Below are 23351 nucleotides of genomic sequence, written 5' to 3'. Positions count from 1 at the left end.
GGATGGACTAAAATAGTGAAAACCTTTTTCTAAGGTAGGTTTTAATATTTCCAAGGAATGACCATGAATCTCACTCATGCTATACAACTTGATAGACTTAAAAGGAATAGCTCACCTAAAAATGCAATTTCTGTAATGATTACAATCTTTTGTAATTTTATAGCTTTTACGTTCATTATATTGAAGAAAGTGGTCATGTTATTTTTCCTCTTTTGTATTACACAAAGTCAGTCAAAGCGGTTTGAAATGACATAAGGCAGAGTAATGACTGAATATGTATTCTTGTGCAAGCTATTTCTCTAACATATGAGAAAAATTTCACATCTGTTCTGATGTCACATGTCTATCCATTCACCATTTTAGCAAATTAAATTTAAAATTGCCAATTTCTAACTTCAACTATAATTGATGGTGGGCTAATTAACTGCTTGACTGATTCAGTAAGCAGACAGACAAGGCAGATTTCTTCTGCTGAAGAAACATCTTCATGTTGTCAATGCAAATGGGACATTAATTGCCTTATTATTTCTTATTAGAGCTGTTAATTCACTTCGTCTGGTTTCAAAGAGGACAACCTCTGGGTGGTATCTATCTTTGCAAGCGTGCACTACACATTTACGGCTTCTGAACGTGTAGAGACTATGGGAAGCATTGCAGTTTTCATACTGTAGGAGGCCGAAAGCTTCTACCGAAGCAGATGATGAGAACTGGGAGGGATTCATACGTCTATGTAATCAGCCCTTTGGCAACGATGCTAATAAATAGGAGGTTAATAGGCACATTGTCCAAGGAGAACAATTATCCCTTGCTCTAACAAGCACATTATTTCTGAGTACTAGGTGTTTAGCCTCGACTCTCCATGAAACTACCGTGCTCAAAGCATCATCTGTGTACCAGGTTAGCTCTTAGCCAAAACATTATGTAACCCGTTTTAAGAACACAAGTTTTGCTTGTTACATCAACGGCTGAGATGAAGAGTTTGAGAGATCAATGTGAATGCTCAGAGGTAAACAACACTGAGCAAGGGTTAGATCACCCAAAAATGAAAATCATTCACACACCCTCAGGGCACTCTAAAACACAGAAGAAAGTCATACAGGTTTGGAACGCCATGAGGGTGTAAACAAAAATTTACAGATAATGTACTCACTCCCTTCTAATCCAATTTGTTCATGTCTTTATTTCTTCAGTCGTGAAGAAAATGTTAGGATTTTTCTCCATATAATGGACTGCTATGGTGCCCCGAGTTTGAACTTCCAAAATGCAGTTTAAATGCGGCTTCAAGACAAGACGAGCATTTGACATTAAGTATATAAACTACCAATAACCAATTGCTTCACTAGACAAGACCCTTCTTCCTCAGTATTGTTTACGACCGCATGTGGGATCGTTTGAAGCTGCATTTAAACTGCATTTTGGAAGTTCAAACTCAAGCACCACAGAAGTCAACTATATGGAGAAAAATGCTGAAAAAAAAAATGACTGAAGAAAAACATGAATACCTTCGATGGCAATTGGGTGAGAACATTATCTGTAAATTTTTGTTCTGAAAGTGGACTTCTCCTTTAATGAACTAAGTTAGAAAAGACACTCACCTTCACATCCGTCACCTTCATACGCGTACCCTCCTTTCCCACAAATATATCATCCACGTCAACAAGCAGATGCCTCTCCAAGGACAGGCAGAGTCTTTTCCCTGTCAGATAGGCTATGGCATCCACAAAAATTAACTTGTGCAGCCAAAACGACAGATTGTTGCCAAACAGCACCCTTTGAATGCCGTCGTGAAGGCCAAGGTCCTGAACTACAGTGGCATGAAGGGCTCTGTGTGGGCCCAAATGGGCCAGTGCTTCTGAGGATTTTGTGACAGCCAGGAGCACAGGCTCATAGGTGCTATGGTTAGACTGAAAAACCGTCCAGTCGTCGCCAGGGAGCGGGCCCTGCTCCACCTCATTGGGTTTTGTGATGTACAGTAATGGGGCGGCAGGGTTGATGTGATAGTCCCGTAGGCCCAGATTAGAGTGCAGGAACAGCGGGAAGCCCTTCAGCTGGGCGCTAAGCAGCGAGTTCTCATTAGCTTTGAAGAATCCGATGATGCCGACTCCAAATTCAGCACAGTATTTATCCAGCAGGTCACGGTTCCAAGCATCTAAGTTGACATACTTGAGAATGTTCTCATAAATTACCAGGGCGTAGCGGCCAACGTCACGCTCCATCAACGTAGGCATGTCCCCCTTGCTGGGCGCAATCTCAGTGTGGTAACGAAAGCGACTGGACTCAAGGATAGCCACAATCTCTTGTCCAAGCTGAGAGTAGATGCTTTCCACAAAGACCAGCACCACAGGCTCTGTTCGAGAGTTGTCCACTGCTTTAACCGTCCTCTGCCGGCCTGTGAAAGGAGGCAGGAAAAGAGGCGCCCGTTGCCCCCCTGCTGCAGCCGCGACAACCCCACCACAGTCACTGAAGGGCAAAGGGGGCGCCTCTTTGATTTTAGGACTGTTGCTGACATAGTAGGCCAGGAAAGCCATGGAGAGCAGGCAAAAGATGATGAGTGCCAGGATAAGGCGGTGAAGCTCGAGTTGCCTGACACCCCGCACTAACTTCCACAGCCCCATGGCCACAGCGCGAAAGCGGGACCGGGGAAGAGAGGGGGGCAGAGGGGAGGCCGAGAGCCTGGCCGTTGCAGCGTGAGGAGGACAACAGAGAGGAAAAGAGAAGGAAAAAGGAAAAGGGTTGAGCAGCAGACACCGGCACAAACTTTGGGTCAGGAGTAGCCATTTATGCTAGGTCACCATGGCCCCCATAGCCCATGACGTGCGTCTCCGCTTTGATTGCTGCCTCTAGCCCCGGTCCTTCAAATGAGGTCAGTCAGCCCTTTCTGCGTTCCCTGAGTGCGTTCAGTCTCGGGCTGGCGTCTTGGGCCTGGGATAAGAGGATTGGGTTTCTTGATCACTCTCGACACTCCTCCTCCACCACCACTCGACAAAGGATCAGCTGTTTTGTGGCCGACTTTTACTTGAGCTTTCAAATAAGCACGTGCCTCTCAGTGCAAAAGTGCTCTTTGGGTTTTGCTGGAGTGCTTTGAGGCCGGTGCTTCACTTGCCCTGCTGGCCTCAGCAGTGGATGCTCTGAGGGTGTTCACCACTGGGGCGGGATGGTGAACATTGCCCCCTGTAGAGGCCCAGCATGGACGGCACATTCACCATTGAGAAGGATGAGTCAGAGCCTGAAAAAAAAAAAAAAAAAAAAAAAAGGAGGAGAGATGCAATCAGTTCAAACATTATTAAAGTCAACATCACTATAGAGTGCCTTTCAACCCTTATAATACTCAAAAATTTTGGTCCTAATTTTCCATTCACTTTATGTCATGTCATCATAGTAGACACTCAACTACTATATAAACACATTAGCTGAGCTCCCACACATTTTTTTTTTTAGATAATTATGGGCCATTATTCGAAGAATAAACCATAAGATATACCCACCCTGTCATGTACATATATATTCCTGTTAAATACATTTTCATTGCAATATTAAGATGCAAATTATATTTTCTGAAAGGTATAATGTCCCTTTCCTAAACAGGGTTATTTGCTTTCAAATTATATATACATTAATAGATTTTATGTAAACCATCTGTTTTTCTAAAAAATTCATACAATTTGCACATTTTTTTTTCTTATTTGGAGAAAACTAATATTTGGATGCCACTTTTGTTTGCATGTTATTGCTCCCACACCCAGCTATAGAACACACTGGATTATATAGATCTGATTATGAATTATTATAGATATGAATTATTATTTAAAACATTATTTTAAAATATCAAGATGACAGCGTGGACCAGCACATGACGGGGTAGACACAAAGCAGAACACACAAAGCAAGACAAAATATGGCAATGAAACATTTATTCAACTTCGAAAAAAAATAAAATAATAATTAATAATGAATAATATAACTACATTCTCATTCACATTTATATACCCCCCCCCTATTCATTTGAGTTTTTAGCAATATTAACTACAAATTAATGCTATGTCCACCCTATCGAGTCTGAGTGGCCGACACGGTGGACATTTTGGGTTTTAATTAGCATATTAGCTTACAACAAACTGTGATTAGCTAAATAGTTAGTCTGGATGTTGAAGAGAATTGGGTATATTTAAACTTACATATTTTGAAAATACTGTATTCTAATTACCTCCGGCATATTTTATGCCCACAGGTTGGACATGTTAAGCTTTGGCAAATGAGTCAACTCATTAAAAGAAAATGTGTCCTTCTAAAAGTCACCAACTTACTCAACTCAGCTGTTGTAATTCCACTGAAGAGACAAAAAAATAATCTGTTATCCTGATGTCTCTAAAGGGGATGGTCTATTCTTAAAGTGGCAGATCCCCCAATACAACAGGGTGGACAACCATTCAAGGGACATGGACAAACACTTCTTTTTTATTAAATAAAAAAAATCGTTTTACCACCAAATGATCAATACACTCAAATTGAGTAATCTCTTATTTAACAAAATATTCACAGGAGAACAAAACCGTAAAATTTTATGATTTGACTATATTCTACTCTCATTCAAATTTAATGAGCAGTGCACGGGACACAGCAAAATAACACACATCCTCCTACACAAAACAACAACAACAAAAAATCTATAAAATGTACCTAAAGAGCCAAGTAATGCTTTTGTTATGAATATAAAAACTAATATAACGCACCCTTTCATAGTCATTTTTACGCAAATGAGTTATTCATGTACATGACACCAAAAGGCACCCTACAGTGATATTGACCCATCAAGTACCTTTAAAGAGCACATAAAATGTGGGATGCAAGCATATCTGAAGGGTGGTTGTAGTTTAGACCAAATGTTGGTCTAAACTCTTATACTTCCAAGCAGTCATGTGATTTTGCTATTAGTGTGACCGTAGACGTGGATTGTTACATTACCATTAAGTCTAAAATAGTGCTGGAGCCATTGTCCTCCAATAAGATAGCATTACAGGTAGGATAGAGAGATCACTGACCTTACAGATAAGTGACTGGGACAGTTTAAAAGGTGAACTTTGAACCCGCATAGACCTAATTAGATGACATTGATAACGGGTACTGTAAAACTGTGGAACGCACTGTTTGTAAACTTGAGAATATCTTAACTAATCTCCACAGGAGAGAGCAAGTCACAGTCAGATTGAGTTTCAAGACGGAAATCATTGGATCGCAGGCACATTTTCTCCTTCCTCTCCCCACCGAGGCTTTGTCAGCTTACAGCCAGCTATCAGTCTCTGACATGATCAATGCCAGCTATGCTGTAACTATAAATCAGTCTAGCACTTAAAGGATCGTTTTTCCCACAGATGAACAAGCATAGCCTGTGCTCTGGTCAAAGGCACCTTGTCTAGGACGGACAATAAGCTAAGAGAGAAAAATAAAAGAAATAAGAGAAAGCGCGTAAGACGCCAGAAACGAGAAACAGACCTTCACTTCCACCCCCAAAAGCTAATAATAAATGCAGAGAATCTTAAAGTGGTAATTCACCTGTCTGAGAGGAGGCAAAGAATAATTATAAAGAGAAGAGGAGAATGGCAGCGAAGTGCTCAGCTGCAAATTTATCAACCTCAGAATGAACCCTACAGAGGAACACATCCTGATACGGAAACCTAGGTTATTATTAGCCTGGGAACTGTCTAACCTCACTGACCAGTTCTCCATCAAGTCAAAACATACACACAAGTGCACACAAACAGCAGGTTTCCATCATGACATGTTGCAATTCATGAGGTCATAAAGATATACTAAGGTCAGTGTATCCAATTCAACATTATATTACCTGTATGGTAAAGCAAAAGGATGAGCGCGAGGGAACGGCAGCCCTGAATCATTGAGCAGAATGGTTTCACATGGCATGTGCTGTTGAAGCAGGGATGAAATTACTACTGAGCATTTCTCATCTCATGAGAATAGCTTTTGCATTTGAGTCAGAGAATGCAAATCATGAACTATTCAGAGCTGAACTCGACCAGGAAATGATCAGGATGGCCATGCATATCTTGTGTTTATTACACTGCTCTTGTCAATAAACAAACATGCTTACCGAGCAATGGTACACATGAGCACAGGAGGAAATGAAATGGGGGAGTGTGACTAAAAGAGGAAATAAGATGCAGAGAGAACAAGAACAAGGAATAAAAGACAAGTCAAGAAAGTAGATAAGCAAGAAGCAAGAGAGGCTGCAAAATGTCACTGCTAACTAATAAAGCCACACTGACGTCCTAAAGCAGCGTATGCATGTTCGAGAGAATTATATTTTCCCTCGTAATGATAGCGTCTTTAAGCACGGTTTTGAATCTGGGTTTTTATTATCAGTGCTGAAAAAGTTTTTACTGGAACTGAAGTAATGACTGCTCAAAAATGTGCCATCACAGGATAAAAATATCATTTTAAAATATGTTAAAATAGAAAATGTTATTTTAAATGGCTTACTCAAATAAATGCAGCCTTGGTGAGCATAAGAGGCTTCTTTCAAATACATTAATATGTTAATTATTCCAAAACTTTGACTGGCAGTATGCACACAGTGACTTGCAATTAAAATCATGTTGGTAAGAAAAAGTACTCCTGAAGTGTGAGAGGCACGGAAATGAAGAGAAGCAGGAAATTTATTAGAGTTGTTCTGTAATTAGCAGCAAAATGAAAAGTCTTGTCTCAATATCCTGTGACACTGAGATTTTTCTGCTAGTACAGAACCGTGTTAATGGGGCAGAATGAGGGCAAAATGGAGGAGCGAGTAAATGTGATACCATGTGTGAGAGCAAGAAAAATGACTGATTAGACAGTGCGTGAACAGGTGCATAAGGACGTTATCACCTTAAAGATATGCCACACACATACACATAAAGACACATATTCACAAAAAATAGTCCCCGTTGCTAAACTGTCTATTCACACTGAAAGATTAGCAAAATCACGTTTCACATATGGCTTTTCAAAGTTGGTTATGACAAACTGGGATCTACTAGGGATGGTTTGCCATATGATGGCACTGCGTTAAAGTGTCCCTATTATGCAACTACGAATGATGTCTTTTATGCAGTGTGTAATGTAGCTATATGTAAATGCAAACCATCTGCAAAGTTGTAAAGCCAAAAGTGCACGATAAATAAAGTTACCGTCTCCCAAAAGAAAGAACTCTGAAGAGTCTGAATGAGTCGTTAGTAATTCAAATCCCACTTCGCTTCACGGTGTAATACATTTGAATAATGTGCGCACATGTTCTGCATTGGCCAGCCACGAACAACTTGAACTGCCCTCAAACAAGTCATTTTACTGACGACTGCTTCTCTAATAACGGGGAGTTCAACGTGAAAGATGGTTCAGTACCCAGTCTATTTGGACCAGCTGGCTCCACTGAAACACAACTTGTAAGTATGACAAATAACAGATGTTTATATTTTCTATGGAGCGTTCAAAATACGCAACTCTGACAATGGGCGTATCGTTTCTGACCTGTAAGCGATAGACCAATCACAACAGACCAATCAGAGCAGAGTAGGCTTGCAGAAAGGAGGGGTTTAGACACGGAATCTTTGAACAGCTTTGAACAAATTGTTTGAATCTCTGGAAAATTAGGTGTTTATACTTTCAATAAGTGTTCAAAATACGGAACTATGAAAATGGGCGTATCGTTTCTGACGTGCTGTACGCAGTAAACAAATTACAACAGACTGAACAATGTGACCAATCTGACCAAAGGAGGGGTTTAGAGAGATTGAATCTTTGAACTGCTCTTGAACTAATCGTTTGAGAATCACTGGAAAATGAGGTGATATTAAATGCATATTTTGAAAAAAAAAAAACAAAAGCGCTGTTTGACCTTGCATGCAAGTAAACCTATTATAGGAGACTTCCAAAATAATATTAGGAACCTTAAAAATGGCACAACAGGGGCACTTAAAGTGAACACTGCAAAATTACCAAACAAGAGGGAGCTAGTTCCTGTGGTGCTGCATAAATTATCCCTGTAAGACTGCCATGCCTCACTGACCCATGACCAATTTGACCTCTGACCCCTAATCCATACTTGCTAAGCTTGTATGTGGACCATGTGGGGTCTCAGATTTCCATCACTCGAGTTTCTTTCTGCTCTAACCTAATTACAGCAGAACAACTCAATCTGCCTTTGTCTTGTATCTTGACCGCTAACAGAAATCAGATCCAAACTCGATCAAAACAGCAGATGGAAAGTAAATGCATTTATACCACTTTATACCAAACTACTTTTGCATTTACGTGGGTGGTTGTCACGCTAGTTCTACACAATTGGTAAGTTGCTCTAAGTGTTTTGCTTTTAATGACCCAAATCAAAAAAGCCAATTACGTATCTATAATGTACTAGTCTCTAGATATGGCTAAGGTCCCTACTTAAATGCAAGTCTACTCACCCATACTATCCACAGCCAAAGTCTTATGTCTTAAATTAGTGCAACTCTACACAACAAACCACATGATTTCAGTCATTTCTGTAGCGCAAATGGTGCAGGACATGTTACACACTTATTTTTAATACTTGTGGTTAAGTGCCTTTTTCAACCTCTAACCCCAACTATGAGCAAATAGTGATGCGTGCTTTGGCAAAAAGTCCTAATTAGCCTACAGGACTGATGGTGCAGTGCACAAAAACACCAGCAGGGGGCTTCCACACACAAAAGGGAAGGGAGTTTAGCAAAGTGGAGTAGGGGGGCCATCATTAGGGCCCAAGGTCACACTGAATTTGAGCCACAGGTGTGCAGGCCCCTAGGCATCATGGGCGTCTTGCCTGTACAAACACACACACACACACACACACCTGAAAGAAAACTAGACTGCTTCAATCAATACTAAGTAAAAAAAAAAGAACACTTTAAACTGCTACTATGTGTGGAGAAATTTAATGAGCCTGCAGCTTACCTGCTACATCCAATTTTCAAGTGAAAAAATTCAGACTGCTTCTACAATAACAAAACGCTTCAATAGCAGGAAAAAAATCTTTAGATGGATTCAGTCCTGTGGGGCAATTAACATGCAAATTATTTATAGAATTTACAAGCTGTGAGGGACGGTGGAAAAAAAGCTCAGCGTATTTTTAATCAAAGGAAATGTTTTACAAACAGCTGGAGATTGTGGCTTTATCGGAGCTGTAATTTCAAACCCCTGAATTTGAGGCGGCTGCAGTGTGACAACAGCAATGCTCGTTCTCTGAACCGCAATCGTTTGGGACAAAGAGATGAAGGGGGACCATGCGAGGACCCTCTCCTCAGCCTCTCTGCCCCAGCAACCCCAGGGTCAAGCCCTCGCTACCCAAACGCCACAATGCTGACCGTCAAATTCCACAGGCCGCTGCCCCCCTCTGATTATTCACCATGAATAACACACCAAATAGACTCACTCCAGTGCATGAAACACAGGCAGAACAAAACCAAAGAAGAAAGGACAAAACTCCCCCCACCATTTGTCTTCTTCATGGCATTTCTAATCTCAGCTGAGAGGGAAAAACTGAAAAAAAGAAAGCAAAACTTAAAAAAATAAAAAATAAAGCAGAACTCTGTCTATTAAATCTATGCATTTCTTTTAGTGTGGACGGAGATAAAAGTGCTTTGCTGCTTTTCATCCCATTCAGACTTCAATTGGGCATGTGAAGTGTGGCTAAACTACGTCTTTAAAGTGTTTATTTTACCAGTCCATTTCTCAGAGTGCTACGTGAGAATGAGGGCGGCGGAGCTGATAAAGCGCCGCTTGTGTTTGGCTTTTGAGAATGCCGGCTTCTCTCTCTCTCTGCCTCTCTGAAAATAGTGCAAAAACAGAATGTATTATGAGTGACTGAAAAGGAATTACCCAAACTAAGCTGATTTACTGATGTGAGCTGCATACTGAAGAGCTCCGGCAGGGTTCACTGTCGCTGGCCGCTGATCTCCTGATAATGCTTGCAGCACAGTCTCTGTTAATTGCGGGATTACAGGACAGCAATTAGCGAGCCAGACTTAACTGGAGAGGACAAAGACACTAAATAACTAACACAACTGGGACAAGCTTAAAGAGGAAGTCTTCAAATCTGGACATTTGTTTTTATGAGAGCTGGCATCTTAGGATAGCATGGGGTGTATTATGGTGACAGCCAGTGCTGTGAATAAAATCAGCATTGACCTTACAAAAAGTGAGGTCCATGCTTTCCTCTTTTCAAGGGTGGGTACTCTGTGTATATTCGTCAAACAAAATGACTCTGCAAGTCTAGCTGATGTACCTGATGATTTTGGAATAAATTACTTCAAATGCAGTTTATCATCGAGCAAACAAAACAGAAAGCATAAGCTTTTGTATCAGACTGTTAAGCTGCAATACTAAATATAAAAGCAGATCACGAAAATACGAGGGGAAATCTACTCAAGGAATGAAACAGTCGACATATATACATACACATAAGTGTGTATAACAGATGCTTTCTGAAAATGCAAATGGAGAAAATAATTAGGCTTTTTTTTTGTTTTGTTTTTCCTAAAGGAATATACACATGTAGGTAGCATTTGTATCAACGGACAACAAAAAGAAATGCGGGAAGACAATGTTTAGAATGATAAGCATTATTTAAATCAATTATTCCTCTTTCTAAAAGCATCCATTAAACTGTTTTCTACCATTCCTTTTCCAAGAAATGTTTTGCTTTGGACAATCATTCTCAATCTGCATTTTTAGTTGTGCATGCTGGTTTCAGGAACTGAACGAATGGAACTCCATTCACTTGCCTCTCTGGATACCTTGTATCTGAATGACATCTACCACAACATCATCTTACCATAATGTTGGAAATTCACCAAAAAAGGAGGTCATTTATTTATCATTTATCTGTTGTAAGGTCAGTTGAAGAAGTGTTCTAATATGTAGTCATTTCTGTATCTGCCTGTGTTTACAGCCTAAAAACCTTCAAACTTTAAGATTTTCTAGAAAAAAATTCTTTAAAATCTCTCCATCACTCAAGGTAACATTGAAAGCTCCTGACAAACCTTACTTTTCTAGTTATACACATTTTAAAGGGATGTTCATCTTCGGAACACAAGTTAAAATATTTTTCATGAAATCTGAGAGCTTTCTGATCCTGCATAGACCGCAGTGGCACTACCACTACCACCACATGCATGTTAAACGTCAGAATGCTGGCTCCTACACTCGTGAGTGCACATTGACTGACGTGGAAGAGAAGAATTGTTGAATAAAGTCTTTATTTTTGTTTGTTTTCACACAAAACTGACGTCACATGAACTGTTTTAATGATGTCCTTACTACGTCTCTGAGCCTTGAACATGTCAGTTGCGTTGCTGTCTATGCAGAGTCGGAAAGCTCTCGGATTTCATCAAAAATATCTTAATTTGTGTTGTGAAGATGAACAAAGGTCTTACAGGTTTGGAACAACATGAGGGTAGTTAATGACAGAATTTTCATTTTTGGGTGAACTATGCCTTTAAGAATCTATACTGAATTTTACCTACTTGCATTTAAAAAGCAACTCTACTCGATTCAAAATCAAGAACTGAACTGAAATTTTAAAGGCATTCTTAAAAGAGAAGTCTTTTTTTTTAGTCTTTCAGAACAACAATTTACAGATAATGTACTCAACCCCTTGTCATCCAAGATGTTCATGTCTTTCTTTCTTCAGTTGTAAAGAAACTGTGTTTTTTGAGGAAAACATTTCAGGATTTTTCTCCATATAATTGACTGCTATGGTGCCCTGGGTTTGAACTTCCAAAATGCAGTTTAAATGCGGCTTCAAGCAATCCCAAATCCCAGCCGAGGAATAAGGGTCTTATCTAGCGTAACAATCGGTTATTTTCATTTTAAAAAAATGCTATTTAAATACTTTTTAATCTCAAACAGTTGTCTTGTCTTGCTCTACCGGAACTCTATGTATTCTGGCTCAAGACAGAAGAAAAACTCCAATTGTATTTTCTCCCTCAACTTCAAAAATCATTTCAAAATAATCCTACATTGCTGCAGTATCGACCCAGTCTTTGCAAAGTGAACATGCAAAGAAGATCAAAAACCCTTAAAAAAGGTAAAACAGCGATATAGGATGATTCTAAAGTTTTTGGAAGAAAATCCGATCAAGTTTTTTGACATACCCTATCTGTCATGAATCGGAAAAAAACAGTTCAGACAGCGTAAGACAAGACGAGCATTTGACATTAAAGTATATAAATTGTATTATTTTTATGAAAATAACCGATCGTTTCTCTAGATAAGACCCTTCTTCCTCGGCTGGGATCGTTTACAACCACATTTGGGATCATTTGAAGCCGCATTTAAACTGCATTTTGAAAGTTCAAAATCAGGGCACCATAGCAGTGAAGAAAGAAAGACACAAACATCTTGGATGACAAGGGGGTGAGTACATAATCTGTAAATTGTGGTTCTGGAAGTGAACTTCTCCTTTAATTAAATTCTAAATGTCGCACAAGCCTTGCAACAGCTGAGGAAACAACTTCCGATGAGCGGCCACACACGTGTGACATTCATGCGTAAAGTATGACTAGAAAAATCCTCATCAACACTTACTGACGTTCTTTGATGAATTAACATCAAACGACTTAGAAAGACCAGATCTTGTTAGGAACGACAACAAGCATTGCAACGGTGAAAAGGCTGGAGGGAAGCAGATAAAGCATTTCATTACTGAGAGAGGAAAAGGGTAGAAAAACAGGACTTCTATTAGCAGATTCCCACGCTGAAAAATATTGAGGGCTAATCTCTCTCATTAACGCAGAATAAATATTTAACGATTAAAAATGGCACCTCATTAGAAGGTCTATTCGTCATGAGAGTGTGCTGCAGTAGGGAGTCAGTCAGACACGCCTCTCCCTCGTTCTCGCGCAGGTGGCAGCCACGATGTGCCCACTGGCATCGGCAAGGCCGTGTCAAAATATTTACATTGTCGGTGAGAATGTCATGCCTATCATCCCTGCTAATCCAAGCTCTGGAGCACTGCCACGACGCAGAAGTGCGTGTGATCGATGTCAGAGTATGTGTGTGAGTGAAAGAGAATATGCAGGCTTAGTTGCCACATGCTAACTGCGCTGTGACTAGGCTGGTAATTGCGAGTGTATTTCAGTTGGCCAAGAATTTGGTTTGGAGATTTTCAGAGGGGTGGGGTCTGATCCAGCTGAGAAAGCAGGAAAGCTGCAGCGACAAGGATCAAGCTAAGAAGGACGCCTGAGCTCCTTTTACCTCGAGATCAAGTTGTTCCCACCCTGCAGCACCACACATGGCTGTTTAGAGAAAAAACTTCCAGCTCCTGCATGCTGCAGAGGCCAGCAAAGCCGGCCACCCACCATGCGTGCGTGTGTGGGATGGGGGACACGTGCCTGCTCTGAAGGCAGAACAGAGGAATCTGACCACCTGTCTGGCTTACCCCGTCCGCTGGATGACCTCCAGGCCTTTCTGATCTCAAAAGACCCAAAAGAAGTTCCTGTATGGTGTGAAAAGGTGTGATGGCCATTTAATGTTTGGTGGTACTAGTAGGCATTCCTAATCGAATGCTATATACAATGGTATCAAGATGGCAAAATGAAAAACTCCAATTAAAAACGGTTCTGTCACTGCAAATCGTTGTTAGTGTGAACACACTTAAAAGACTGATTCCGACATGGACGATCAACCAAAGATGATAACTATAACGATAAAGTAGAGCAGCTATATTGCTGGCATCACTTTCAGAATGTTTTTTGCCCAGCTGAAAAAACACTGACAGCCAATCAGAATCCAACCTGCTTTAAAGAGCTTGAGCATTTAAAGCAACGGATGACATAAGTGCAGTACGTGGTTACAAGAAACCAAACATTATCAATGCCGTTCGTCATAGCTCTTGATAGCTATGATTCTTGGAGTAAATGGGATTTAACTAAGAAAATATGATAGGGAAAGGAAGAGAGTGATAGGCTGAGTTGTGCATCATCATTAGGAAGTGAAGAATGAGCGTAGGAGGATAGAGAGAGAGCTGAGCCGAGTCCTGTTTACACAATTTAACTCTATCTTGGCTGCCTCTCATATGAGAACACAGAGTTCTGAGTGTGCTGGCCGAAGCTTAGCTCTTTAATCAAACCAGAAGAGTGGCAAGGTCAAGGTTGAACAACTTACAGGCATCGTTGAACAGTCTCTTCCAACTACAGCTACAGAGCTCAATATAGTTTATTACATTTATTAAGATGTTTTAAGGCTGCAGCTTAATAGTGTGTAAATTATTAATATCTGCATCGTGTTTGGCATTTCTAACCGAATATTATTCACCACAAACATTTGAGTAAAGAGTTAAATAGAAAAAAGAACTTAACTCTCTCTAAAGATTTTATCTTTAAAACGTTTGGCTATAGTGACAAATGATGTTTCAAGATTTGAAAAGAGCATCTTGTGCTTCAAAGCAAGAACACCGGAACATTTTACTTTGCGCAAAGCTTTTGCGTTGTTTTATAAACGTTGATTAAAAACTGTTGCAAAATGACGTTTCCATTAACCGATGTTATGCAACTAAAACGTAATTTTTTCCTCTCGTGATAAGTCATGGCAATGGATATTGGTAGGTTTATGTATGTCGCAGCCACCGTACTAACCATTAATATTAATAATAAGAGATGAAGACATCTATCTTTACAGAAGCAGCGCGGAGAGCCGCTTCTGAAACGAGCCGTGGTGCGCCTGGTATAAACACGCATTGACTAGAGGGGTTGTGATCAGCTTCGCAGACTTGTGCAGTGTACATAAGGGGTCATCCAAGCATGGAAATCCGCTTATTCAAGCATTGTGTAGTCAATGCTCTCCTCAAGTGGTTTTTTTGAAGTTATAGTACATTAAATGATCATGTGACTTACGTACGCAAGGTGACCTGTAAATGCGAAAAAAGCCGTTTCCATTGCAGTTTTGCAAAATTATTACTTTTTCGAAACCACTTCATGTGAGCATAAAATCTTTTATGAGATTTATGGGAGTTTTTGCTAAATCTTCCGTGAGTTGTATTTTCAATTCGCAATTTCAATTTGTGCAATTTGAAGGGTAATGGAAATGCAGCTAATGTCACAAATTGGCAGTTTTCCAATGTCATGCTTCTTTGTTTTATTTCTTATAAGAGACCTATTAAGCCCCTTTTTACATGTAATATAAGCCAAGTGTTCACAGAATGTGTCTGTGAAGTTTCTGCTCAAAATACCCCACAGATCATGTATTATATCATTTTGAAAATGCCTATTTTTGAGTGGAAGCAGAAACTTGCTTTTTTGTCTCTTTAAATGCACATGAACTGCTGCTCCTCACCCCCTTTTCCAGAATTGGGCTGTGCATTTACAGTTCGTACCTAAGATATTCTGCCATCTGTTCGGCTTTGATTATCATGTCTATCGAGTTCAAATCATGCGTTTTAAACCATATTAGTTTAAACATACGGATATACAGTTTTGAGCACACACATCCAAAGCAAGCGCACAAACCGGCTGTCACATGGCATGTGAGTACTAAATCAAGTTCTCTTTCATGTCTTATTGCACTTAAACTGTCAAATGTGTGTTTATGTTAAAAACACACCTGAGTTCCATTAATGGTCAGTTATGTCTGTGAAGGAAAACTGGTGAAATCACTAAAGAAATCACTAAATCCATTACTCGTTTCCTCTGAGGGTGGGACTCCAAATAGTGTTCTGTGCTCATCTGTGCAGCCAGCATGCTTTGCTTGAACTTTTGCCATGCCATTAGAACTGGTACACCGTTGTCACTTGCGAAAACAAAATAAAGGCACCATGGGGGAAACGAAATCGGACTGGTTCCTTTTTTTTTTTTTTTACATGTTTGCAGAAAAAGGCTTTCCAAAAGTCACTGGGTTGGCCTTTTTCACATTTTCTGGGTTGGTAGATGCACCAGGGACCCGATTATAGCACTTAAACATGGAAAAGGTAAGATTTTCACGATATGACACTTTTACTGTTCTAAAACCTACTATTGCTTAATTTTTAAATGATCAGACTTGTTATTTCCAGCTTTACTTAAATCCTAGATTTTCATTGTGAACTCAAATCCCAGTGTACTAAATAATGATAGGAGTAAGTGTGTGTGGTATTTTTGGCATACTTGATGTGTTCAGCGTTTTGTAAGTTATTCGACAGCACTGGTCTTTGGAGTACAGCATGTTTCCACTTGCTAAACATGAGGGAGAGGAAAGCCATCCTGAGTTTTGACCTGCGAGCACAGGCCTGGTGGCAGATCTAGGACAGAGAGACTGCAGATGTAGACCGTGACCTCACCTGTGCTGACACACAACCTACACACTTCCTCTCTTCTATCAACCACTCCTGACCAGTTAGAGGTCAACATGGTACACAGAAACACATTTACTACAGGGGTCCAAAATCCCATTTACAGGCTGCCATACTTCAGAGAACTCTGGTATTGTGAAGATGGCCTTCAGGACCAAGTCGAGCAGAGCAGTTTTTTATGTGTGTGTGTGTGTTATATATTTCTTACATGTTGGGGCACAGAGAACCTGCCATAAATTACTTCATATATCTAAATGCTCTGTACATCAGAGAGTTTAGCCTCATTAGCATTCTAGTATGAGTAACTTTTAATGCAATAACACTACGCAGTATTGTTGCAAAATAGATTTTGGTGGAAAAACTGTAATGAGTTTGCCACAATCTATTGCACAAACTAACTAATGCACCTCACCTTGTTGCTCAAAGCAATGCTTTCTGGCAGCAACATAATTGCTGTTGTTGGCATGTACCATTAACTCTCAGATTGTTCTTTAACTTAATGTCTGGTCTGTTATACAAAGAGAACTTGTTTACTTCCCATTTCCAAAACGTACTTGCCTAAAATAAAAACGAGAAGCTTGTGGCTGCCTTTCCCTGCAACTCTTCCGTATAGTATAAAGTGAAACCGTGCCATCAAAACACACTCAAAAGAAGTTCCTCTCTTCCCACTTGCAGTCAAAAACTTCTAGAACTTCTTGAATAACCTTCAAATGTGAGTGAAGTGGCTTTTAACCAAGCACATCCCTGAGCAGAGGAGACCAGTCATCTTGAAAAGCCCTAAGAGTGGGATGCTATTTCCTCCTATCTTTATGCTTTCTGATGTCTGGCGGTGTGCAGACGAGGCAGCAGGGGGCAGAGGGTTGATGGCACCGTGTCCCTTAGCAATGGCCGTCCTCCTGGAGCAGGAGCAGGAAGGGTCGCTGAGGAGTTCACAGGAAGCTCTGATCAAAGGCAGCCCTGAAGGAGCTCTGCTGAAGGGAGCACACATACCTACAATCGTCATGGTGGCACTCAGCTGAAATCTGGCAGGAGGTCTTACTGGTGGCTGACATATAAAGTAACTGCCTTCCTACTTCTGTAACAAAAGCACTACGCAAACACAGTCCAAAAAGACGAGAAATGATAGATCATTTTGGCTTTTCCAAGACTGTCAGTGTTTGGTATTGATGATTGTATGGACTCAATTTCCACCATACATACTTGGGATGAGAGTAAGTGCTCGGAAATGACACCAATGGTCATAAAAACAATGCAGAAACAACATATCATGCATCCCTATAATAATTGGTCCTAATCATGCTCAATGTGGATTTAGTGATTTCAATATAAAGTGCACAAATGTTTCAAAAAGGGGCCTCATCTTTAATTAGTTTCCCCAGTACTTTGTGGCTCATCAATTTGCTCCAACGCTGCACAAGGTGCCTTTCAATCTGGGATGGCAGCAACAACACTTGACACAATCACACGCGCACAAAATAGGTTTCTGCAACTAGACAGAGTGCAAGTAAATAGACCACAACTCTGGGACTTGACAGGGTCTTTACAATCACCTTTTTTCAACTCGGATATACCGTATTAAAACCATGATGAACCACTGTGTGAAAACACCTGATCAATGTGATGAAATATAGAGCATGCTGTATTTTAATAATTAAGTTACTATGAGACCTCGAGTGTTGCTTTCACTGAGGTGGTCAGTGAGTCTTCACATACTGTGTGTGTGTGCTTTTGGTTTATATATCCTGGTGGGGACTTGAATACACACATACTAATGGGGACTCGTGTCACGATGGGGACCTAAGTTGAGGTCCCCATGGGTACAAAAGCTTATAAATCATACAGAATGAGATTTTTTGAGAAAGTAAAAATGCAGAAAGTTTTCTGTAAGGGTTAGGTTTAGGGGTAGGGTTAGGGTAAGGGGATAGAAAATACAGTGTGGACAGTATACAAACCATTGCGCCTATGGAGAGTCCCCACAAAGATAATAAATCAGACGTGTGTGTGTGTGTGTGTGTGTGTGTGTATGTGTGTGTGTGTGTGTGTATATATATATACACACACACACACACACACACATATACATATATACATATATACTCACATATACATATATATACATATACATACATATACATACAGGAGTTGGACAGTGAAACTGAAACACCTGGGTTTAGACCACAATTAGTATGCCGTTTGGCCTCCTTTTGCAGCCAATACAGCATTATTTCATCTTGGGAATGACAAATACAAGTCCTGCACGGTAGCCAGAAGGATTTTGAGCCATTCCTTTCGCAGAACAGTGGCCAGGTCACTATGTGAAGTTGGTGTATGAAAACATTTCCTGACTCGCTCCTCCAAAACACCCCAAAGTGGCTCAATAATATTCAGATCTGGTGACTGTGCAGGCCATGGGAGATGTTTAACTTTACTTTCATGTTCATCAAATCACTCTTGTCACCAGTCTTGCTGTGTGTATTGGTGCATTATCATCCTAATACACGGCACCACCTTCAGGGTACAATGTTTGAGCTATTGGGTGCACATAGTCAACCTTCACACTCTGCTCTTATTGGTGGAATGTGCGATCAGTAAAGACTGGCCACCAGGCTGCATAAATATAGCCATGAAACCTCCAACACTATATTGGCCAGTGTTTCAGTTTCATTGTCCAACCCCTGTATATATACATATATATACATATACACATATATATATACACATATATATACATATACACATATACACATAAAATAAATAAAAAATACAAATAGCTAATAGTATAAAATACAATAGCTCATCTTTTAAAATAAATGGCTCATATAGCTGATGCATGTGTACATAGTCAATCCACTCCTCTAACTTGCTATGACCTGGAGTACTGTGTGTGTAACCATAGTTACAAATAACAATAATAAATACTTTGCATATCATCTTTAATGATTAAATATTTTATTCTTGTTGCCATTTTAACCCACTGCATTCATCCCTTCAAAGATTTGGTGGAAAACAGTTTCTGTTCATAAAAGACATTAATTAAATTATCTTTTAAAAAGACACTATAGACCCTTTCACACAGTAATGCCAGTAAATTGCCATAAAATTACTGGAACAACTTTACTGGTAAATATAAATATGTACATGTAATGACGTTCTGTCTTTTTACCAGTAAAGCACCATTCACACATCAGTATTAAAATACCAGTAAATTCTGTGACATCATTAACCAGACATGAGTCATGTTTATAAACATGGAGGGGCAGTTAGTATAAGCAGTTAGTGTTTTTGTCAATGTTTTGATGTTTGTGTCAAATGTTGATACTCATGCAGCTGCTTTTGGCCCAAAAACATTGTATTAGACAACAAACCAAACTCCAGAACTACAAGAAAAAAAAATGTTGCTAACATCAGAAGGTGGAGACGAAGTAAATGCGTTACGAATTGACCCAGAATAGACGTCTTACGTCAACATTTTCTGAACTACTCAGGGTTGCCAGGTTTTCACAACCATACCCGCTCAATTGCTACTCAAAACGAGCCAAAAAATAGCCCAATCGCATTTTCGGGGTGGGAGGTGTTCCCCCGTTAAAAATCGCGTTCCAGTGGCTAAATATTACGTTATCGGGGTCACTTCAACCTGCGGACATAAAAAACAAGCCGCAGCAACAGTGTTAAAGTAGCCCAATTCCATGGGAAAACCATGGACTTGGCAACACTGGAACTAGTACATGCTCATACCGGTAATCTCGTTCTGTGTTCACACAAAGCACATTAGCGGTAACTTACTGGTAATGTTATAACTACTCATACCAGTAAATTGCCAGAATGAATTTACGGGAATTTTTAAAAAAGGTCCTGTTCACACATCATCTCAGTAATTTACCAGTAAAGACTGTATGTGTGAAAGGGGCTCTTAAAAATTCTTTGGTCATACAATGCAGTCACTCTCATAATGCATGCAATATGAAACCAAATTTAGTGCTTCGAACAGGCCCGGCAACTGCTTTCTGCTGCTGTGTAAAGACACAAAGCAGAGACTGTGGAGAGAGATGTGTGTGTCTCCGAGTATGTGTGTGTGCTAAGTGTAGAAGGAGAAGGGAAGGCTAAAAATCGATATTTTCGGAGCAAGATGTCACAGCAGCCAATCACGACAGGCTCCTGTCAGCAGTGTCATCGTGACATGGGTATTTAGAGCTTTCTAATTGGTCACACTGTGCAAAGACATCGAGAGAGGCAAAATGACAACTGACAATAGATCCACTCTCGCTGTCAAGTTACACATCCACAAACCGCCCACATGCTCTACCCAAGGTGCTTCAGTTATACAGTGCGAAAAAAAAATAAATAATGTGGTTTGAATCTCTCAGCTCCCTTTGGTTCAATACGAACCCATGCTGTCACAGCTGGCCAATCAGTGACAAACACTGGCTCTATGAACTCTTCATTTGTGTAAGTAGGCGTGAGAAAAAGCAACGGGGGGCGTACGTGTGTATCTGAGAGTGACCTTACTTTCTTTCTCTACTCTGCATTGTCATTCTGTTTTCCTGGCCTCGGGTTTAGGACCCTCCCACATCCACAAATAAAACCAGAAAGCCTCTTTGCTCCAATTAAAATTTCTCTGGCACAACCTCTCTGCAGTTATCCTTCCACTTTGTATCTGTCTGAGGAAGATGCTTGCCAGTATCCTCCATTCAGGCTGTGATCAATCCCACCGTGCAACACAAAAGTCCTGGAGGACCCCACAAGCACAAACTTGCCTTTAAACTCGGCCTCTTTCTCTCCGCCACACAAATACAGGCAGACAGCATTATACAATTGAGGGGATGTGCATGCAAGGCCACTCTGAATAATGAATCTTTCCTTATGGGGAGGTCTGAATTAGACAAATCAAAATCTGTAATGGACCTTTAGAGCAACATCTTGCCGACCGAGCCCTCGATATGAGGTAACGTCTCTGCCTCGCGCTGGGTGTCAATGTCTAGGTGAAGAAGGTCTCTCTGGAGGTACGCAGAGTTGGTAAGGTGCTCGCTTAATTGGCACAGAGCAGGAAGGAGGACAGGAGAGGAGACAGGGGGGTGGGGGTAAGGTTCAGGGGCCACGATTCTCTTCCTGGCAGAGCTGATGGTACTACTGGGACCACACACACATATACGGACACACCGAGGAACAGGCTTTTGTTGAGCATTGTCACTGTGCAGCTTCACAGAGCAGGACACTGAAGCATTTATACTCACTCCCTCTCTCTCTTAAACACTCAGAATACAGAGTTCGCAGAATAATGACAATCATTCAAGTACACTAACATGCCCACTCGCGAGAGTATGTCTGCATTCACACACATTTGTACACCCACACACAGACAACACAATCAGCAAGATCACTACATAAACACATATACACAGAGCGTGTTGATAAGGAATTTCTGTGAACATCTCTATAGCTGTAACCAATAGGGATATGCAGATTGAGCTCAGGGGTGCGTGAAAAAAAGTGATTTTTGCATAAACTGGTCATAAAATTTGATCTGATCTTCAATTAGGTCAAGCCAACAACAATTTAAAAAAAAACAGTCTGCATGAACTGATTAAAAAGGCACACTTTGTACACATTCACTGGGTGGGAAAGTACAGTATGTGAATCTCTAGGCTAATGACTTTTCCGAAAGCTAATTGGAGTCTGCTAACCTGGAGTCCAAACAATGAGATGAGGTTTTAGGTGTTAGTCACATACTATTCCTGCAACTATATTTGTAATAGTGGAAAATTTAAAGGGCAAGTTCACTTAAAAAAAAAATGAAACTATCATCTATTACTCATCCTCATGTCGTTCCAAATCCGTAAGACCTTTGCTCATCTTTGAATCAAAAATAAAGACATTTAATGAAAACTGAAAGATTTCTGTCTCTCTATTGAAAGCCCATTTCATATAAGCTTTAAAAAGTTCATAAAAGGAAATTCATTCTAAAAGAAATTCATATGAACTCTTTTGAAAAGACATTATTGCTTTATATGATGAACAGATTTAATTTAGGCATTTACAGCGATCAATGCAAAACTTGTGCGTCAAGCCAGCACATTTGAGCCTCTGTTTATATAGACTACTTTTACTATAACTTTATAACATTTTGGTCAAATGAACTTAAATTAGAGGGACAGAAATCTATAATTTTGATTGACAGCAGTGGTTCTAGAGGCAAAGTTTTCTGGAAAGGGGAGTCCTATCGTATATGAATATCACGCATATGTGCAACATACAAATGTTTACGCTCTTGAAAAATGCGATAACGACCCCGGTGGCCGATTCCTTTCAAATTTCTCTCAGACCTTCGGGGCCGTGAGTTGAACAGGCCCACCAAGTTTCGTTCCGATTGGCTTTCGTTAACCTTGTCTAACAGGTGCAAAAGTTGGCCATGTTTTTTGAGATGTGCAAATGTTATGGCACTTCAAACCAAGACGGTGCACACGAATTTTCACGTTGATAGGACAAACAGTTGTGCAGTTATAGCCATTTTTATGTTTTTTTATATAAAAACCAAGTGGCCATGCTCTGTGTTTTTTTTTTTTTTTTTTACTCTGACCTCAGATTGAGCTCTTACATAAGTGTTCTGAGTTTGGCAGAGATCTCATTCCATTCAGGAGTTACAGGCATTCTACTAAAAGTGGCCCAACCCCTTTCGAACGTTTTGGTGTCCCTGAGTGGAAAGTTCAGCTGTTTTTTGATAATTATTAATATTCACTCTCCAGAGAATCTTTCTGCACTGATTTGGTTCCGATCAGGCAAAAAACCTAGGACTAGTTTGCAAAAGTAAGTTTTTCAAAAAATGTGAAATAACCAAAAAAAATTCACCAGGCTTGCATTTTGTCCAGTGTGAGCCAAGGATTCCATCGACATAAGACACTTGAGCCTGCGACTGGCGGTTTAGGAGTTATAAGCGATTTTGTACTTTTAATCGGTGTAGCAACCCCGTAAGGCCGATTGGGGCGAGCCTTGGTCATGTTGTAGGCGGTGTGAGTACTGCAATCACTCC

General features: G+C 40.2%; 1 protein-coding gene across 5 annotated transcripts in view; it reads right to left on the bottom strand.

Moving 5' to 3' along the window:
- ndst2a (N-deacetylase/N-sulfotransferase (heparan glucosaminyl) 2a) overlaps positions 1-23351 on the bottom strand; it is a 142373-nt gene that overhangs the window by 16409 nt on the left and 102613 nt on the right. For 4 of the 5 annotated variants that reach the window (XM_051125621.1, XM_051125619.1, XM_051125620.1 and 1 more), the window contains one exon: positions 1596-3226. In XM_051125621.1, coding sequence (XP_050981578.1) covers positions 1596-2615 — 1020 coding nt within the window. In that variant the 5' untranslated portion in view covers positions 2616-3226. Of the gene's footprint in view, positions 1-1595; positions 3227-9882; positions 10067-23351 lie in introns of those variants that run through there. The other variant, XM_051125622.1, reaches the window with a different exon arrangement.

Source organism: Labeo rohita, chromosome 13 (genome assembly GCF_022985175.1).
Source record: "Labeo rohita strain BAU-BD-2019 chromosome 13, IGBB_LRoh.1.0, whole genome shotgun sequence".
Taxonomy (NCBI): Eukaryota; Metazoa; Chordata; class Actinopteri; order Cypriniformes; family Cyprinidae; genus Labeo; species Labeo rohita.
The sequence above is the reverse complement of the archived record's forward strand: the minus strand, read 5'-3'. Positions and strand labels throughout refer to the sequence as shown.